General features: G+C 32.6%; 2 protein-coding genes across 4 annotated transcripts; both read left to right on the plus strand.

The window, feature by feature from the left end:
* The first annotated feature begins 6 nt into the window (after nt 1–6).
* LOC127247440 (diacylglycerol kinase 5-like) lies at nt 7–6,952 on the plus strand. The gene is made up of 13 exons (XM_051269269.1): nt 7–331; nt 945–1,146; nt 1,337–1,459; nt 1,561–1,689; nt 2,282–2,367; nt 3,040–3,163; nt 3,530–3,578; nt 4,167–4,249; nt 4,656–4,723; nt 5,502–5,576; nt 5,938–6,025; nt 6,122–6,238; nt 6,337–6,952. The coding sequence occupies exons 2-13, from the start codon at nt 952–954 to the stop codon at nt 6,676–6,678; spliced, it is 1,479 nt and encodes a 492-aa protein (XP_051125226.1). The 5' UTR covers nt 7–331; nt 945–951; the 3' UTR covers nt 6,679–6,952.
* A 766-nt stretch (nt 6,953–7,718) lies between these two features.
* Nucleotides 7,719–18,651, plus strand: LOC127247919 (CYP enzymes assisting alcohol dehydrogenase-like). 3 transcript variants are annotated; one of them, XM_051270009.1, is made up of 7 exons: nt 7,719–7,885; nt 8,029–8,171; nt 8,297–8,334; nt 8,467–8,890; nt 8,997–9,263; nt 9,338–9,496; nt 18,423–18,614. In XM_051270009.1, exons 1-7 carry the CDS (start codon nt 7,837–7,839, stop codon nt 18,534–18,536), a joined length of 1,194 nt encoding a protein of 397 aa, XP_051125966.1. In that variant the 5' UTR covers nt 7,719–7,836; the 3' UTR covers nt 18,537–18,614. The 3 variants fall into 3 exon arrangements, with proteins under 3 accessions (XP_051125966.1, XP_051125963.1, XP_051125965.1); XM_051270006.1 differs by lacking the exon at nt 18,423–18,614 and adding an exon at nt 9,617–10,125; XM_051270008.1 differs by lacking the exons at nt 7,719–7,885; nt 8,029–8,171; nt 8,297–8,334; ... (1 more) ...; nt 8,997–9,263; nt 9,338–9,496 and adding exons at nt 16,385–16,456; nt 16,768–16,910; nt 17,133–17,170; ... (1 more) ...; nt 17,789–18,055; nt 18,130–18,288 and having other exon boundaries at nt 18,423–18,651.
* Nucleotides 18,652–20,430: the final 1,779 nt, after the last annotated feature.

Consider the following 20,430-nt stretch of genomic DNA (forward strand, 5'->3'; position numbering starts at 1 on the left):
CGTTATCGTTTTCGGTCACTCTCTGTCTGGATTGTGAAAGGTTTTGAGCTCGGCAGATGATGATGATGGTGCATATAGCAATGAATGAATGAGCCATGCCATGCCTTCTTCACCTCCTCATTAATGATACTCGTAATCACTGCTAGCTTTAATTTTCTCTCACTGTTCCTTTCCCTTCCCCGCACCCGCACGCTTCTTTTTAACTCACGCTTTTAATCTGTTTAATCCACCTATCCTCTCCCCCATTTGCATCTGCTTCTCAAGATCTGACTTTCGACGACGATTCGATTGGGGCCCCCCTCCACCAGTCAACTTTTTCACTCTTTTCCAGGTTATAGTTTCTTCTTGTTCTTGTGTTACTCTGCTTTCGATTTCCACTTAGAACCTCTATTTCTATTTTAATTATGGATTTAATATCATTGAGAATTGAGAACCCCGGTGCTGTGGTCACTGAGGTTGATTGATCCGCCGCAGTCGCCACTCGCCAAACATATAAAATTGCGATTTATTTCGTTGTTTGGATGTGTTGTGAAGTGGAAAGGATCAAAGAAGAGGTTTATCATGCAGGGGGTTGGGTCCTTCATTTGTGAGATGCCCTAATCGTGGGCGAATCTGTTTATTAAGATGCTGCTGATGTGTTAGGGTTTGGATTATTATAATTGGGCAAACTTGTGAGAGGTGTTTTTGTGTTTACTTTCCAGAATATTGTCTTAATATTCTGATGATCGGGCTGGGTGATGATGGATTCGATAGTATCTTTATTTAGTTTATATCAATATTTCAGAACAGTGTAATCTGTTTATGCCCAGTAAGTTTGAACAGAGAATTCATGGGAAGACAATAAGCTATTCTTTCATCTCTAAGGTGGATCATATCATCCACAAGACAAGAAATGCTGCTGATTATTCTTATTAGGAAGTTTGTGTTGGAATTGTTGTCTTCAGGTTAGAAATGTCGAATTTGGATTCTGAGGAATTTATCAAGCAGTTTTACATCCCAAGATACATATTCGAGCCAGAATTGGAGCCCAAGAACTTTCCCGAAATACCAGAATGTCCTGTTCTGGTATTTATCAACTCTAAAAGTGGTGGTCAGCTTGGTGGAGATCTTCTCACCACATTCCAGTCTATACTTCATGAGAAGCAGGTGTGAAATGTTGTTATTTATCCTTGTAATTTAATTGTTTGGATTGCATAAAATTTTTGGTTTATGGTGGTATGATTTTATTATCCATTTCTTAAGCTATTAAAAATTGTAACTATCTCATAGTTTTTTAGGTTCTCTCTAATTTGGAAGGCTTCTTTGTCATCCACTGATCTCTTAACTATTTTTTCAGGTTGTAAATTTAGCAGAAGAAGCTCCTGATAGAATACTGCATAGTCTTTTCCTCAATCTTGAAAGGCTCAAGAATGATGAGGATAACATTGCTGCAAAACTGGAGGAGAACTTGAAAATAATTGTAAGTTGTGACTCTACGATAACAGGGAAGTTTGTCTTTCCCTTTCAAGGTTCTTACTTACAGTCCTGGCATGTAAATGTCTCACAATTGGTAATCCATAGGTTGCAGGCGGAGACGGGACGGCAGGATGGCTTCTAGGGGTGGTTTCTGATCTAAAATTATCTCAACCGCCTCCAATAGCAACAGTGCCTTTAGGAACTGGAAACAATTTGCCATTTGCGTTCGGTTGGGTATGGAAATATTTCTGTAGTTTAAGATGCTGCATCAGTAGATTTACTGTGCTTATCACCTTTTTTTTTGCTTATATTGCCTGCAGTTTCTGAATTAAGGACCATTGCTATTTAATCACAATATATATATATATGCAACTAAAAATATGTCTATTATCGATAAAAGGAAACCAACTTAACAGCGTCAAAAGGTGTTAGTTGAGCTTCCAACTATGCAGAACATGGTATAATATCTCCCAGGTTGTACTTCTTTCTGTAAACGACAATGGTACACCTCTAGTTTGGTCCACTTCTCCACATGAACAAAAGCTGTAGAAATGAATTTTGTTCCCGCTGATTTTATCATCTTTAGATTGTTCATAATTTCATACATCACCACTGATTAGATATTATTAGTATTAACTACCAAGATTAGTGCCTAGAATTAGTGCTTTCATTTTGTGCTTTGGGTCTATCCATTTTGGCGAATCTTGTATGTACCATGTATAATCCCAAAGCAATTCATCTCTTTCACTCTTCCAATTCTGACAGTTATGAACCCCATACTAAATGAATTTTTGAGTAAATGATGCCTTGCACTATTGAATTTCAGGGAAAGAAGAATCCAGGAACTGATCGTAATTCTGTGCTCTCATTCTTAGATCAAGTGAAGAAAGCAAAAGTAATGAAAATAGACAGGTAGCTTTTCATTCAACTTAGATGGATTTATATTTGGATTTTCTAAGAGTTATGAGTTTTAGCTACAGTTCCAACATGAAAACATCTCTGTTTCATGTAATTATCTTCACTTAGCAAATTAGTACTGCATAAGATGAGAATTGAACACCACTAATATGTAACATGGTCACATTCCATTCCGTTTCCAACAATTTGTACTTAAACTGAATGGGTTCTTGAATGTCTTAAAGTCTTAATACTGTAGGTTTCATAACTTGCAACCAGGAAGGAGCTGAATTCTTTAACTTCAGAAATATGTTTCATTAGATGTATCCCTCATCTGTTACCTTTATTCTTCACTGCTCTATATTTTCTTGACAATTCACAGGAACAATAATTTTGTGATACTTATGATTGCTGCAGTTAATTACGCATCCTGAAACTTTAAATATCTCTAGGTTGCAGAAACATCGCCTCCATTTTCAAGCTCAACAAGCTTGCAAAATTTCTCTCTAAGGACCAACTGCAAAATCCATTTATTCCCCAAGTTTAAATTTTCCACAGAATTAGTGTCACAAAGTCAAGAATATGTTACTCATGAGATGATTGATTAATAGTGCGCTATATAGAGGCATTAACAGATTATAATTTCCTAGATTTTTACTCTCTTTGTCTTGGTTATTCTAAATCCAGTTGGCATATTCTCATGAGAATGAGAGCACCAAAACAAGGCCCCTGCGAGCCAATTGCTCCTCTAGAATTGCCACATTCATTGCATGCATTTCATCGGGTTTCTTCAACAGATGATCTCAATGTGGTGAGCATTCCATCTTTAGTTGAAGCAGTTGTGATTCAAGACCAAATTGGTACATAACCACATAGTTTCTTTGCTTATCTCCCTTAACATGATACATTAGAATGTAGTCTTGATGCAAATCTTCAGTACATGAACAGTTAATGGTTGGTCGGTTGGTCCAAGTGGCCTTGATCTATGAATTACTGGAAGGATCATCTTTTCAAATTTTGCAACAGTAATTGAAAGAGTGGGTGCTTGTATCTCAAGTAACTTGTGAAATCAATTGTACAAACAAATATGTGTATACTTTTCTTCACTTATTTGAAATTATAACAATATTATGCTACTTTTAGGCAGCTTTCATGTTCAATATGTGATTGATTTCAGGAAGGATACGATACATACCGTGGAGGATTTTGGAACTATTTCAGCATGGGTTAGTATGTAATGTGGTTCAAAATGTTTAAGCTAAAAACATGTGTAATCTAATCCTCTGCAAACTAGAATCCTGTGTAATTTTGCTCTTTATGTTCGGTCATTGTGTCAATGTTAATTGTTGATGCCTGCTAAACCATCTTGAACTGCTCTGGTTGATATTGGGACACTGGGCTCAGGAACTAGAATTACCATTGGCAGGAGCTGATAAGATGTTTGTTCTCAATTTCGTTTTAAATTTGTACCTATTTACCGCATCCTGATCAGAAACAGTTGCACAGATTTCATTTACTCTTCACTTCCCCTCAATTATAATAGAATATATTTGTTGGTCCTTCTGCCTGAATTAGAAATCTCTCATATATAATCATGTAGTGAAATTTCCGAACTTCAAAATCGACAATTAGATATCCTATTCTATATGCTTGTCCTGATCAAGGAATCATTATATACAAAAATGTTATTCCATTGTTAAAAGTCTAATAAGAAAATGTCTAATTAGATATTGGTGATTTTCTTTTGGTTTCATTGCTCAATCTAAACTATGAAACTAATTATAAATCTTGTTATATGTTATCAAATACCTCAGGAATGGATGCACAGGTATCTTATGCATTCCATTCTGAGCGAAAGATGCATCCAGAAAAATTCAAAAACCAGCTAGTTAATCAGGTATGATCATCGAATTTAAATCTATATACCCTTATTTCTTATAGTCATATTTCTTTCTGTCAACTTCATTCTATTAATTGCTCAAAGCATTCATTTCTAGCTAACATGTACACAAGAGTCTAAGGAAATGATCTGCGTATCTTTCTGCTCAATGCTAGTTGCTTCTAGATTTTCCCTTACATAGAGTTTGGGAACTGATTTATTGTTTTGTCTTTGGTTAATTTCCATGAATGTTGTCACTTGGTTATCTCTACATTACAGATTTTCATGTATAAAGCCTCTGGTTATTTTGTTGTTTTTCTACCCATTGTGTCTTAGCTTGGACTAGTATTTCGTTATATTTTATTGTGTATAGTGTCATGGTGATTTATTGCATCCAAGCTTATAATTCTTATTGTTGTCTTAGAGTACCTATGCGAAGCTTGGATGCTCACAAGGATGGTTTCTTGCTTCCCTCTTTCACCCTTCTTCAAGGTTGGTTTATAATCTTAATGATATGGGGACCTCTGCCTAATGCAGTTTGCAGTTGTAAAATTATTTTAAGGAAACCTAAAAAATTTGCATTGTATTCATAATAAATAAGCCTATAAATAGACATGACTCGATAGATTAAAATAATAAAGATATAACTATAAACTAATTCACTAAAATATGTCAAAACACAAATCATAGCTTAGGATGCACCACCCAGCATTTTACGTTTTTGCTATATCTTGTTAATTTTCATTTCTTTTACAGTAAGTTGTAGCCTATTTGATTTTGTGGGATAGTTTTGAACATCTGCGGACCAACCTTACGCACATCAAATATTTATCTTAGCTCGTTTTCAATGATTAGAGTTATCTTAATAGTATACTTTTCCTGGCCACCTTATCTCTTTGTTTGGGGTCTAATTGTTATCGCTTACAATGCTACTATAAATTTGAAACGCATGGGCCGATGCACACACAAATACTTAGCTTCACAAATATACTAATAATAAAATTGAGTAACCATATTGCTCTGTATTGTAGACAGTACCAGAAGTTTCTGTTCCATAGCATGATAAACTAAAGAACTCACTTTGCTTGCAAAGATATAAGTCAACTTTACCTTCATTTTTCATGAAAAGAATAAGTCAAGTTTAGTTTAATTATCTATGTTCAAACTCAGATTGCCAACAACACCAGGAATACCTGTATTTCAAGGCAGCAATCTTTCTTTTATCTTCTTGTTTTATTTCTATTCTTTTCTGACAATTATTCTGGCTCAGGAACATAGCACAACTCTGCAAGGTTAAGATCATGAAACAGCATGGCGAATGGTGTGACCTCCATATTCCTCACAGGTGCTCCATTATATGCCAATATAATCTATATATCTATATTTTGTGCACGCACACTCAGGCATGTAAATTTTACTCTGCTTGAACAAATTGTTTATGTTGGTTTTACTGTGCATGTTAGCATATGCAGTCCATATTCAAAATTGTGGAACAATAGGAAGTTTGATTCAGTGCTAATTCGAAGAGCATTCAGCTAAATGTACTCTTGCAGTTTTTCTTAAACTTGAGAGTTCTACTGTTTATTTTCATACTTTTGACACTATACTGTTATGAATTTCGTTCATTAAATTTTTTACTTATGGGCATGTAGGGATACCATTATTACCTGGAACACTAACTTGGGTTTAATTTTTCCAATTTACAGCATCAGGTCAATTGTATGCCTTAATTTGCCAAGCTTTTCTGGTGGACTAAATCCTTGGGGAACTCCTAATAGAAACAAGCGTCGTGATGTTAGTAACCTCCACGAACATCCTCCCTTTATTTTCTTCTAGTCCCTCTCTTCTTTGTGAGAAATTGATGGGGTATTTGATAACCTATGCTTACAGAGAGAATTAACTCCACCTTTGGTTGATGATCGCCTGCTCGAGATTGTTGGTTTTAGGGATGCTTGGCACGGACTAGTTTTACTTGCTCCAAATGGGCATGGAAGACGCCTTGCTCAGGTATACTGTATACACATACTCTGAACCATGGCTTATTTGCACAAAGTGTGCTATCCTTCTGATTGTTATTATTGCTATTTCAATTGGATTGTATCTAGGCGCATCGAATTCGATTTGAGTTCCATAAGGGTGCAACCGACCACACATACATGAGGATTGATGGGGAGCCATGGAAACAGCCTCTTCCCGCGGATGATGATACAGTTGTAGTGGAAATTTCTCATCTTCGACAAGTGAAGATGCTGGCAGTTCATGGGTGTAGAGCTAAAAGTGTTGCTGATTGCCACAACTTGTCATCTTCTGTAGGTGAGGGTGAGGACGATGTTGATGATGGGAGGGACAGCGACGAAGATGATTCGGTGGGGGAAGAGTGGAAGAAATTTGGTGCAGCAGAGACGTTCAAGATCCCTGATGGGATTGACATTTCTCATCTCAGTTGAATTAAACATGGAGTGTCGTGTGCATATACATATATTTAATCATAATCTGAAAGATTCGATACACATTACCGAATGGATGAATTATGATGGATCAAAGTGGTTGAGAATTGTGAGGATTTGTTGTAAGAAAGAACCTGTATTTGGAGGTCCTATGGTCCAATTCTTCATTTGTGAACTTCGTGTTCCTCTCCTCCTATGGCTTTAAGATCTGATCTGGGACCTGAAGCATGAACTTCTCTTTTCATAATAGAGGAATATCTTTTTTTAACTAACACACGTAAAAGAGGTCTAGGATGGTTTGATATGGCCTACAGTCCTGAATGCTATTTCATACCTAATAATCAATATAATAAACTAAATTATCGCTATATACTTATATCAAAAATATCAAATTATATATTATTATTATCAAAATTTTTGGTAAACTATAACTTAAAAATTTTACATATGGCATTTACAATATTTCGTTGATGGAGTAGTTTTGGTGCAAATTGGATTAAATATTATAATTAATTTTATTTTTTATTTTAATGACGTGTGAATCCCGATACTCGAAAGTAGTAGGTAAACTATCTGCCGAATCTAATACTATGCAAACTAAGCCAAACACAATTTGATCATATTATTGATGGATCACATGGTATCGAATCATATTTTATAATACTCTTTCCATCCTATAACACACTATTTATTTTTTTCATTTTAATCTTTCTCATAACAAAATATCCATTTTTTTATAATAATTTTACTATCTATCTAACATTACAAATACTCTTACAACTTATAATATATTACACAAATATCTTTAGATTTATATCGTACAATACTAATAAGGTTATTTTAATTATTTTTATTTTATTCCTACTGTATCTAATATAATATTAATATTTTTAAAATTTTATCCAAAAAGCAAACAGATACATAATAATTATGGACGGAGGGAGTAGTATATTAATAAGAAGTAAGTGGCGCACGCGGTGGCGCACGAGCAGCACGATAGCAACCATTGCATGGATACATAAATACGATACGCACACTCACATTCACTAATACATCATTCGTACAGCAACAGCAACAGCAACAGCAACGCGAGCGATCCAGCTGAGCTGCGCTGTAGTTGTAGTTGTAGTGAAAGATATTGAGTAGCTAGCGTCCGCCATGTCCACCGGTACCACTGCCCCGCCGCCGCCTACACTCACTTGCCGAGGTCGGTAACTGTACTCTACTCATATATGCATAGATGCATACCTACATACATATACATATATCTTCTTCGTCGTTCTATCTAGCTCTGCTCACCTTTTAATAAATTAATTGATTCATTCAATTCTCAATCCGATCGTTCTACAGCCGCCGTTGTGTGGGGAGAAAATCAGGATCCAAAGGTGCAAGAGATACAAGTCGAGCCTCCCCGCTCCGGAGAGGTCCGACTGAAGATGCTCTTCTCTAGCATTTGCCACACCGACGTCCTCGCCTGCAGGGGGTTCCCCACCGTACGTTCTTCATCCTCATTCTCATTCTATATCTCTATGTGCATATATAATTACCTAATCTTCCTTCATTTAATCGATTAATTGTTAGGGCACTTACTTAAATTTATTTTAATTTCTCGGATCAGCCAGTGTTTCCCAGAGTCCTCGGCCATGAAGGCGTCGGGTAAATGAATTTGTTCTAATTCACCGATATGATCATTTCAGTTGAGACTTGGGAATGAGTAGAGCACAATTACAACTACAATTACAATTACAATTACAATGAAATCACTCATCGGTGTTCTTAATTGACCAGCGTGGTGGAGAGCGTGGGAGAAGGTGTAGCGAGGCTGGAAGCAGGAGATTTGGTGATCCCGACATACCTAGGGGAGTGTGGCGACGCCTGCGAAAATTGTAGATCCGGGAAGACGAACCTATGCCAGACGTATTCCCTCCAGGCATTCACCGGCCTCATGGCCGACGCCACCACTCGAATGTCGGTGCAGCTTCCCGATGGTCTCCGCATCCGCCTCCATCACTTCCTCAGCTGCTCCACCTGGTCGGAGTACACAGTCGTCGACGCCAACTACTTGGTCAAGGTCGATCCCACCATTCCCCTCCCTCAAGCCAGTCTCCTTTCCTGCGGTTTCACCACCGGTTTCGGCGCCGTCTGGAAGGAAGCCAAGGTGCACCATGGATCCACCGTCGCCGTTTTGGGACTTGGCGCTGTCGGACTCGGGGTACGGTATAACTTTTTATATGGAATCGAATCAAATCGAATTGAATTGAATTGAATTGTTTATCCTTCGATTCAATTCGTTCCTATGGCTATGAATGTATGGGTAGGTGGTGGAGGGGGCGCGAGTCCAGGGCGCATCTCGAATAATAGGGATCGACATAAACGAAAGCAAGCGCAAGGTGGGGGGAGCCATGGGAATGACTGATTTCATAAACCCTAACGACGGGGACGAGGGTAGTGATGGCAAGATGATCAAGTCAATGTCCATCTCAGAAAGGGTGAAACAGCTGACGGGGGGCATGGGCGTGGACTACAGCTTTGAGTGCACTGGAATTCCTCATCTGCTGAACCAAGCTCTCGAGGCTGCAAAAGTGGTACGCAAATGCAATTAATGTCTGATAAGGATCCATTGTTGTGTGTAGATTGTGAACTGTAAATTGTAAACTAGGGAATAGGGATGACGGTGATGCTGGGAGCGGGGACTGATAAGAGCGTGGGGATCGAGTTCGCCACATTGCTGGGGTGCAGGACAATGAAGTATGCAGTGTTTGGTGGGGTTAAGGTTCAGTCAGACCTTCCCCTTATCATCCACAAATGCATCAACAACGTACTATATATGCATTTCCAATTCTAATTCTAATTCTAATTCTAATTCTAATACATAGAGCTAGACACACGTTAATATTGTATTATTATTCTGCGACTGTGTGTGTTGTTTGTGATGCAGGAAATTCAAAATTTGGACAAGCTTATAACGCATCAAGTAGCGTTGGGGGGCATAAAGAGGGCATTCGAGCTGCTCAAGGAACCCCATTGTGTGAAGGTTATCATCAACTTTTGATTCCTTCGGCAACTAATTCCTACCATTGCTATATAGCTTTTCATTTATGCTCAAATGTTTATATATCCCTCCGTCCACAAACTAATGTCTACTTTCCTATTTGGGACGTACAACAACTATTATCCTATTTTTTTTTTTAAACACAAATTTTACATTTTTATCATTCATTTATAAGCTAAGAGTTCACATCCGAAAAGAAGGCGTTTATTACTTTTAATCTCTACCGTATTAAAACTTATAGATATATTTTAGGACAATAAAAAATGAAAGGAAGAAGTATATATTATATTATAGGGGGCATTTTCGGGCCGGCCTGGTCCGTTTTCAATTTGTGCCGGAACAGGCCTGGCCCAGTTTACGGTCGGGCCTGGGAGCTCAAGCCCGAGCACAGTCCACTTCAAATCGGTCATGCCAGCTGGGATTGTAATTTTTTTATTTTTAAGTTATTTTTTAAAAATATTTTAAAATAATTTAATAAAATTATTTATGATAGTTGAACCCATGACCTACCACTAATAAAATTCAAATTCAATCGTTGGGATTTTTGAGAGATTAGATTTTGAGTTAAGATTTGAATAGTAAAAATTTTAAATTTGAATAATTGTATGATATGACATAAATAGGTGATGATATGATATTTTGAATGTAAAATTGATTTTTAATATAATATAAAAAATAAAAAATAAGTGTTTGATTTGATATTTTTTGGGGAAAAAAATTGGATGAATAGTGTAAATCCAATCCAATCCCCCAAACAAACACACCCTTTCTATTTTTGACATACTTAATATATTTATAAAAGTATTTATTTAGAAATTTATTTAATCTAAACAATGGGTTGGGCCAAGCACGGCCCAATCTCTAAAGACTCGGGCATGGCCTAAAAGTTTTTCGGGGTTTTTTTTTTTTGGGTTAAGTATAATTTTTTTGTGTCGAGTAAGCATCGAGTTTTCGAATAGTATTTTTTTTTTTTTGTTTTGCCATGTCTATATTATATATATATATATATATAATTCAGTTTATTATAAGAAGTACTCCTTTCTACATTTTCTGGAAAAGAAAAGAAAATAAATTAAAAATAATAATAAATAATAATAATAACTTAAAAAATAAAAAGTTTTGATTTGGAAGAATTCAAATGATAAAATAAAAAATTTTATTTTGGATAGAATGAGTAACTTTTTTTTTACTATATAAGAAAAAACAACTAAAAAATATATTTACCATCAATACAATCAAGTTCAGTCACGTCACGATACTCTAGTTGCGAAACAGCCTTTATTGTTTCAAATATGTTGCAATATATTAGTTGAATATCAATCAATTTTTTTTTTTTTTTAATAAAACTAATAATAACGGATTAAAATACCAAAAAATAATAAATTTAATTAATGTAAAATATATAATACCTCTTCCATCCAATTAAAAAGTATTTTTTTAGTCTCATCTTAATTGATAGTTTTTTTTTTTTTTTTCATTTTTGTTTTTCAGATAACAATTGACATATTTTTATTTTGGATAAAATTTACTAAATCAAAATATACTTAACAAATATAAATAAACTTAATTAACTATACTTCATCCGTTTCAAATCAAACAGGTCATTTAGAATTTTTTATTATATTAAAAAATAATACTTCATATTTTATTAGTTAGCGAAAAAATGTAAGAGTTTTTGACATTTTTGTCATTTGTTTTATGTATAAAGTAATTGTATATGTAATAATATATTTGCAATTTAAACAAAAGTTAAGATATTTTTGTATTAGTACGTGATTACTTTTTTTAAAATAAAAAAATAAAAACTTTAAAATTGGACAGATAATAAAAAGAGTATTGTAAATTGGGACGAAATGAGTATAACATATAATATCATACATTACGTACATCTTACTCAATTTTTTTTGACTTTTGTCACTCTACTTAAAAAACAAATATTTTGATTTACATTTAAAATTTGACATATTATAATTAATTTAGGTTAATTATAAAAAAAAAAATTGTTTTTTTCATTTTTATTATATTAAATTTTATTCTCTACAAAAATAATTTTCTTATTGCTTATATTTTTTATCGTAATATAATTTTTAAAATATTTAAATATATATGGTATTTTTAAATTATATATATTAAATTTATCAAAACTAACAATGTTATTAATTGTATAAAAAATAATAAAATAATATCATAACTTAATATTATTAAATAATTAAATATCATTATCTTGAATGTCACTAATAAAATACGTCAATTCAACGGAAATAGAGGGAGTATATATTTACTTTTGGCCCAGAGTTTAAAAAATAATTGTATATTAATGATAGCAAGTAATTAAAAGTAATGTAAAGAAAATTTTGCATTTGCTTTTTGTGTAAAAAATAATGATATGATAACAAATACGAGTATTTGTAAAAAAAATAGAGCATATTTGAAATGATTACTTTGTATTAAAATAAAAATTTATATATTTCGTGACTAGACATAAGTAGTATTAAGGAGATATACTCCCTCTCCCAGATGAAAATATACATTTGAATTTTTATCATAAATTAAAAAATAATACTTCAATATTTGGAAGTATGTACTGTTATTTTGACATTTTTGTCCTCTATAGTTTTTATGTATATATAATGATATTTTTATAATTTATGTAAAATTTAAAATGGTTTGATATTAATATATAATTATTTTTATTATAATAAAAAATAAATATTTTTTAATGAACATAAAAAAATAAAAAGAATACTTTCATCTTGGCACCGAAGAAATATGAAATCAAAATAAATACAAATAATGACATGATCTCTTTATTTGTTGCAATAGTGTGACTTGCATGGGGCACCAAAAGTGTGAGATTCTCTGCTTCTCTTCTTATTTTTATTTTTTATTTTTTGATAATATAAGAATCCGCAGCCGCTATCATTTAGGTACGTTTTAGATAAATTTCGATCGAATATAATAATCTGTAAATTAGGTTCGACAAAAGAAATCACATTAAATAACACGACAAACAAGTTTATTTGTTGCAATAGTATGACTTGTAGAGCGCATCAAAAGTGTAAAAAATTATCTACTTCTCTTTTTATTTTTTATTTTTATAACGAGAGAATCCATGACAGACAAAAGCCATCCCTCACGGGGAAGGGCTTACTTTTAGATGTAATGATCTGAACTAAAAGCTTACTTTTACAAAATGTTCCGAAATATTTTTTATGTTAAATGTGCAAGTTTTATTTTGAAGTGTCAAATGATATTATTCCTAATCAATAGTTATATATTACAACAATTTATTTTTATATTATTTAAAATAGAAAAATAAATACCGTTTTTCTTTGGAAAAAGAATTACTTTTAAAAAAATTATTAAGATTATCTTACTCTTGCAAAAGGTTTGTTTGATTTTCGATTGAGTTTTAATTTTTATTTAATTTTAATTTTTATTTAAATAAAATATGGTATTTTATGAAAAAATAATATTATTTTTTAATTTTTATTAAAAATATGTCAACTGAATTGTACTCTTTCCGTTCCACTTAACTTGTAATATTTTTTATTTTCTCACGTATTTTGCAATATTTTCAAAATAAAAAATAATTAATATACTTTATTTCATCACATTACTCAAATAAAAAATATATATATACATTTTTTTTTTCTCATCATATCACTCAATATCCACTTTATTTCACCCACCTAAATTCTTGTATTAGAATCTAAATGTTGCTTCTTATATGGAAAAGATGGAGTAATAATTTTAATATAAAATCAAAACTAGACAGACAATTTTTAAATTTGATTTTATTTATTTCAACTATTTTTTATATTCTACTTTCTCCGTCCTAGATGATTTAGATCTATTATTATAAATACGATAATTTAAGTAGTATAATTAGTAAGTATTTAATAAGTGTAGTAAAAATAACTATTGTTAATAAAAATAATTATAAATTAAAATTAAAATAACTAAATAATTTAATTAATAATATAAAATTATAAATTATGAAATTTAAAATATAATTAAAACATATAATCTATTTTTTAAAAAAATTAAAAATTATATAAGCAAGAATAATAATTATGAAAAAATTATATGGAATTGAAGGAGTTTTTAAAAAATAAAAAATAAATAAAATCAAGTAAATGAAAAGGGGTTGAGTTATTACTTAATTTATTAATGGTGTGATTTATAGTTAAATAGTGTTTGGTCAATATTGACATTTGACACACATGAAATAAATCGTAAATGTTAATTCCTCCTCTTTATCCAAAGTGAAGATACAGTGGGAGCAACAAAAAAATGATACTCCCTCGTTCCCATGCAATATGGGTGTATTACCGTAGACACAAGAGTTTAGGTAAAGTATAAATAGTAAGTAATTAAAAAGTGTATTAATAAAAATAATTATTATTTAGTAAAAATAATTATAGATTAAGATTAAGATAAGTAAATAGTTTAATTAAAATTAAGAAAATTATATAATTTAAAATTTAAAATGCGATTAAAGTGCATAATTATATTTCCAAAACTAGAAAGAAAAGTTATGTGGAACAGACGAAAATAGAAAATAGGGACAAATTATGTGGAACGGTGGAAGTATAATTAGAGTAAGTTGGAATGTATCTATCAACGGTGGAATGAGCCTTCAAACATTGGGGCAAAATATGGATTCATTTTTTTCAATTTGATGTCTTTCTTTTATTATTATTATTTTTTCGGTGCACCGGGTGAAGAAAAAAAAAAAGAAAAAAAAACAAAGCATAAAAGTCTGACAAAAATAATGTATTTGAAACTAAAACAAATTAACATAACTACATAAATTATATTATTTTTTATTAAAAAATATTGAATATTGAAGGAGAAATTAATAAAATTATATAAAATTTATTAGTTTTCATATAAAAAGAAATTAAAAATAAAAATTAAGAACTATGGGAAAAATTATTAAAAATAAATAATTTTATTACTATTTCTTAAATTAAAAAAGTACTCCATCCGTTCCGTCACAGATGACCTCATTTCTTTTTTTATGCGTCCCACAAAAGATGATCTTAAACATACTTAATAAATATAAATCAATTTAATTAAACTTCTAACATCTTACGTACCCACTCAAAACCCCTTTATTTATATTTTTCTCTTCAATTAATAAATATTTTTTATCTACCTTTAAAACTCTTCATTTTTATAAAACTAATTTATGGTAATAATAAATAAATATATATATATTTTTTTATTCATTTGTATTATATAAAATTTTATTGTCTAGTAAATAATATCTATATTGCATATATTTTATATTTTATTGAGATATAATTCTAAAAAAATATTTAACATACCAACAACACTACACATATAAAAGATAATAAAATATTATCTTAACTTATTATTAATAACTTAATAACCTACCATACTTAAAATACCTTGTCCCTAACAAAAGGCTACATCTTTCGGGGAACGGGAGGAGTATGTTTTTGGAGGCTAGTGCGGATGACCTCAAATCCAATATGTTCAGCGGTATTTGGAGACTGTCCCTGAGTTTTCGTTGAGTCTGCGACTACCGGCTCGAACTCAGTTTCCCTAAGCTCCAACACAGGCTCGGGGGTGGTTTTTCGAATACTATCCAATTGTCTAATTATCTAACAGTTACATCAACTTCTCCACCGTTTAAGTGTTCTCTCTAATTTTTGTAAACAGAGTCAGATTTTTTCTTATAAAATACTAACAATCATTTCTTTTATTTTTTTCGAAAGTTCCAAATGTTAAAAAGTTTTTCAATTTAGTGGGTCAGCTTTTTCAATTATGTCATTCCACACAAATTTAGTTGTTTTTTATTTATTTATTATTATTGTTTTCATTTACAACTTTGGTAATGTAAATTTATTGTTTTTCTATCGTTGACAAGCATTAAAACATTACGATCTGTTGTTTTGTCGCAAAATACTATAACAATATGAAATTTTGATTTGATATTTTGTTGTGAAATGATGCAATAATTTATTCAACATTGTCGCTGAAGGTTGCAGCAATCTGTTGCAGTCTTTCGCGACAACCAATTGCCACAATTAAATCCACGACAATTCCATATTATGAAAGAATAATATCTTTTGTTAACTAACACACGTAAAAGAGCTATAGGATGGTTTGTTACGCATATCCGAATATATTATTTTATTCCTAATAATTAATATAATATATGTATATACTTATATACAAATATCAAAATTATTTCGATATATATAAAAAAATATATCAAATTATATAATATTATTATCAAAATTTTTGGTAAACGATATGTTTGGATACAATATTTAACACATTTGGGGCGGATTGAGTTAAATAATATATACTTGTATATCATACATATCATATGTTGTAATATAATATATGATGTATACTCGGTCAGCCGGGGATTCTGTCGCCTTCGTCTATTAGATATATTTTTCCAGTATTAGCTCTAGCCATGTGCTTTGACTTTGATGTTACAGCTAAAAAAAAATGTTCAATTTGATCATATTATTGGCATCGAATCATATATTTTATAATAGTAGAATAATAAGTAAATGGCGCACGCGGGTGGCACGACACGGCATGACAGCAACCTTGCATGCATACATAAATGCTTACACATTCACTAATACATCGTTCCATACGTACAGCAACGCTAGCTAGCGTCCGCCATGTCCACCGGAACCACTGCCCCGCCGCCGCCTACACTCACTTGCCGAGGTCGGTACCGAACTCTACTGTGCTGTAACTGTAATCATATATGCATACTTATATACGGTGGCGACTATAGTGCTGTTGAATTTTACTGTGTGCTGCTGGACATCACATTCAATACTTAATTATGAATTAACAACACATTTTTATTAATAAAACCGTGTGTTGTTTCTATATTTTACAATTTGAAAAATCAGCACAGTGATCTTCTCCACCTACATACATATACATACATGTTTTTTCGTTCTATCTAGCTTTGTTCACCTTTTAATTAATTGATTGATTGATTTAATTCTCAATCCGAGATCGTTCTGCAGCCGCCATTGTGTGGGGAGATAATCAAGATCCAAAGGTGGAAGAGATACAAGTCGAGCCTCCCCGCTCCGGAGAGGTCCGACTAAAGATGCTCTTCTCTAGCATTTGCCACACCGACGTCCTCGGCTTGAGGGGGTTCCCCACCGTACATGCTTCATCTTTATCGAAATATTTTAGATATTTAGTTTTAAATTTAATAAATTTATATTAATATATGTATTGACTTAAATATAAATATACTAAATCTAAATTTAAATATTTAAAATATCTCAGCAACCTTCGTCGCTATCTATTTACCTAATCTTCTTTCGTTAATCGATTCATTGTTAAGGCACTTACTTAAATCTATTTTAATTTCTCTCATCAGCCAGTATTTCCCAGAGTCCTCGGCCATGAAGGCGTCGGGTAAATGAATTTGTTCTAAATTCACCGATATGATCATTATCATTTCAGTTGGGAATGAAATTACTCATCGGTGTTCTTAATTGATCAGCGTGGTGGAGAGCGTGGGAGAAGGTGTAGTACGGCTGGAAGCAGGAGATTTGGTGATCCCGACGTACCTAGGGGAGTGTGGCGACGCCTGCGAAAATTGTAGATCGGGGAAGACGAACCTATGCCAGACGTATCCCCTCCAGGCATTCACCGGCCTCATGGCCGACGCCACCACTCGAATGTCGGTGCAGCTTCCCGATGGTCTCCGCATCCGCCTCCATCACTTCCTCAGCTGCTCCACCTGGTCGGAGTACACAGTCGTCGACGCCAACTACTTGGTCAAGGTCGATCCCACCATTCCCCTCCCTCAAGCCAGTCTCCTTTCCTGCGGTTTCACCACCGGTTTCGGCGCCGTCTGGAAGGAAGCCAAGGTGCACCATGGATCCACCGTCGCCGTTTTGGGACTTGGCGCTGTCGGACTCGGGGTACGGTATAACTTTTTATATGGAATCGAATCAAATCGAATTGAATTGAATTGAATTGTTTATCCTTCGATTCAATTCGTTCCTATGGCTATGAATGTATGGGTAGGTGGTGGAGGGGGCGCGAGTCCAGGGCGCATCTCGAATAATAGGGATCGACATAAACGAACGCAAGCGCAAGGTGGGGGGAGCCATGGGAATGACTGATTTCATAAACCCTAACGACGGGGACGAGGGTAGTGATGGCAAGATGATCAAGTCAATGTCCATCTCAGAAAGGGTGAAACAGCTGACGGGGGGCATGGGCGTGGACTACAGCTTTGAGTGCACTGGAATTCCTCATCTGCTGAACCAAGCTCTCGAGGCTGCAAAAGTGGTACGCAAATGCAATTAATGTCTGATAAGGATCCATTGTTGTGTGTAGATTGTGAACTGTAAATTGTAAACTAGGGAATAGGGATGACGGTGATGCTGGGAGCGGGGACTGATAAGAGCGTGGGGATCGAGTTCGCCACATTGCTGGGGTGCAGGACAATGAAGTATGCAGTGTTTGGTGGGGTTAAGGTTCAGTCAGACCTTCCCCTTATCATCCACAAATGCATCAACAACGTACGTACTGTGCTCTTCTGTACTATATATGCATTTTGACTCTTTATTTCTAGAAAATATATATATATATGTATATTTATTTATCTTACAAAATATCTGAGGTTCTTATTCTGTGACTCTGTGTTGTGATGCAGGAAATTCAAAATTTGGAGAAGCTTATAACGCATCGGGTAGCGTTGGGGGACATAAAGAGGGCATTGGAGCTGCTCAAGGAACCCAACTGTGTGAAGGTTCTCATCCACTTTTGATTCTTTGGGCAACCAATTCGCCAACTCCTACCATTGCTATATGCCTTTCATTCAATATCATTTTTCTTTATTTCAAAAAAACTTTTTTATTATTTTTTTTCTATCTATTTAAAATTTTTTTTTTCTATTTTTATAAAAGTAATTTATACTAATATTAAAATATATTTTAATTTTCATTTATATTACAAATATATATTACACATACAAAATAAATACTCCCTCCGTTCCAAAATTATAGTATAAATTATGTTCTAGACGGGATTTAAGGAATATTGAAATCATATTAATAGTGGATAAAAAATATGAGTAAAAGACTTTTTTGCCTTTGTGAGTGTACTAGTGTAAAAAGTAGTGATAATTGTGTAATAATAATAAAAAGTAAGGGTAGTTTACAGTGATATGATTATTTATGAAAATGTGACTATTATTTTGAATTTTGAGATGGACAAAAATAGTAACATGATTATTGTATTGTATTGGGAGTATCATTGTTTAATCTATTATAAATAATAATAATAATAAAATTAGTCTATTTGAATTGAGACAAAAAGAGTATATCTTATATATTTTGGCTTATCATAAAAATTACTAATAATTTTTTGACTATAAAGAAAAAACAAAAACAACAAAAAATTTGAGCACACATTTAAATAAAGAGATATATATATATAAGGGGTGTCAAAATTAACCCCGATCTGAAAAATCGAATCCGTTTGACCTAAAATTTTTCAGGTTCGAATTTGGGTATTTTGGGTTTGCAAAAAATTGGATCGACTCGAACCCGAAACAAAAAAAATTCGTGTTGTGTTCAGGTCGTTTTTTGGGTTGACCTGTCAACTTGAAATAAAAAAATTATGTCGGGTTTCGTGTTTCAGGTTGACTTGAAATTATTTATTATTATTATTTTAATTTAATATAAAAACTAAAATAAAAAATGATTTTTTTTAGGTTAATTTATTTTTTTAAAATTTTCGGGTCTGTTTCGTATCGAGTTCGTATCAGGCTTGTTCGGGTTTTGGGTGACCTGAAACTAATTCAGGTAAATTTGAACCCAACCTGAAATATTCGTGTTGTGTTCGGGTCTAAGATTTCTGGTCAAGTTTCGGGTTCGGATCAGGTTCGAATTGACGGTTTTTGTGTTACTCCATTGCTTAACTCGACATGAACACGACCTGAAAACACGAATTGACACCCCCTAATATATATTTACCATCGATACAATCGTAGTTTATTATACATAATATATATTTCGTTTGTCCTTCAAATTTATTCAAACTTTTTTTTGTAATCCGGTGTGTTTGTTTGAAGGATTTTGGAGGATTTTTACTATTTATCCAATTTTTTTCCCCCCAAAAACATCACATCAAACACCTATTTTTCATTTTTTATATTATACTAAAAATCAATTTTACATTCAAAACATCACATCAAACCCTATTTATATCACATCATACAACTATTCAAATTCAAAATTTTTACTATTCAAATCCCAATCCAAAATCCAAACCCCCAAACAAACACACCCTAAATTTATTTCAATCCTAAGTTTGGCTAATTTTATCTATTATTTTTTCAGTAAAATATTAATGTTCTTAATCTTTGTAGCTAATTTTAATGGATTGACAAAGTATATTATATATAAATATTATACAATATAAAACTTATATAATATAATATTGCACATAAACATTACAATATAGAAATAAAATAAAATACAAACATATATGAAAAGCAACAATTACTAAATTATTGGAATATAAATAAAATTTTAAATAAATATAACAGAAGATCGGATCCACGTCCACCTAAATTATTAAAATTATAGCCAAACAAATCCACTCCTTTCTACCGTTGAAAGAGTCATCGACAAAGATGCTCGATTTCAACAGTTTTT

Source organism: Andrographis paniculata, unplaced genomic scaffold, assembly GCF_009805555.1.
Source record: "Andrographis paniculata isolate CXL003 unplaced genomic scaffold, ASM980555v1 Contig32END, whole genome shotgun sequence".
NCBI classification, from domain to species: domain Eukaryota; kingdom Viridiplantae; phylum Streptophyta; class Magnoliopsida; order Lamiales; family Acanthaceae; genus Andrographis; species Andrographis paniculata.

Excerpts from the sequence above, each read along its gene's own strand:
- LOC127247919 (XM_051270009.1), top strand. The coding sequence starts at position 7,837 with ATGTCCACCGGTACCACTGCCCCGCCGCCGCCTACACTCACTTGCCGA. Across the intron at positions 7,886-8,028 it reads GCCTACACTCACTTGCCGAG|CCGCCGTTGTGTGGGGAGAA; the intron begins GTCGGTAACTGT and ends ATCGTTCTACAG. Across the intron at positions 9,264-9,337 it reads CTCTCGAGGCTGCAAAAGTG|GGAATAGGGATGACGGTGAT; the intron begins GTACGCAAATGC and ends ATTGTAAACTAG.
- LOC127247440 (XM_051269269.1), top strand. The coding sequence starts at position 952 with ATGTCGAATTTGGATTCTGAGGAATTTATCAAGCAGTTTTACATCCCA. Across the intron at positions 1,147-1,336 it reads CTATACTTCATGAGAAGCAG|GTTGTAAATTTAGCAGAAGA; the intron begins GTGTGAAATGTT and ends CTATTTTTTCAG. Across the intron at positions 6,026-6,121 it reads ATAGAAACAAGCGTCGTGAT|AGAGAATTAACTCCACCTTT; the intron begins GTTAGTAACCTC and ends CTATGCTTACAG.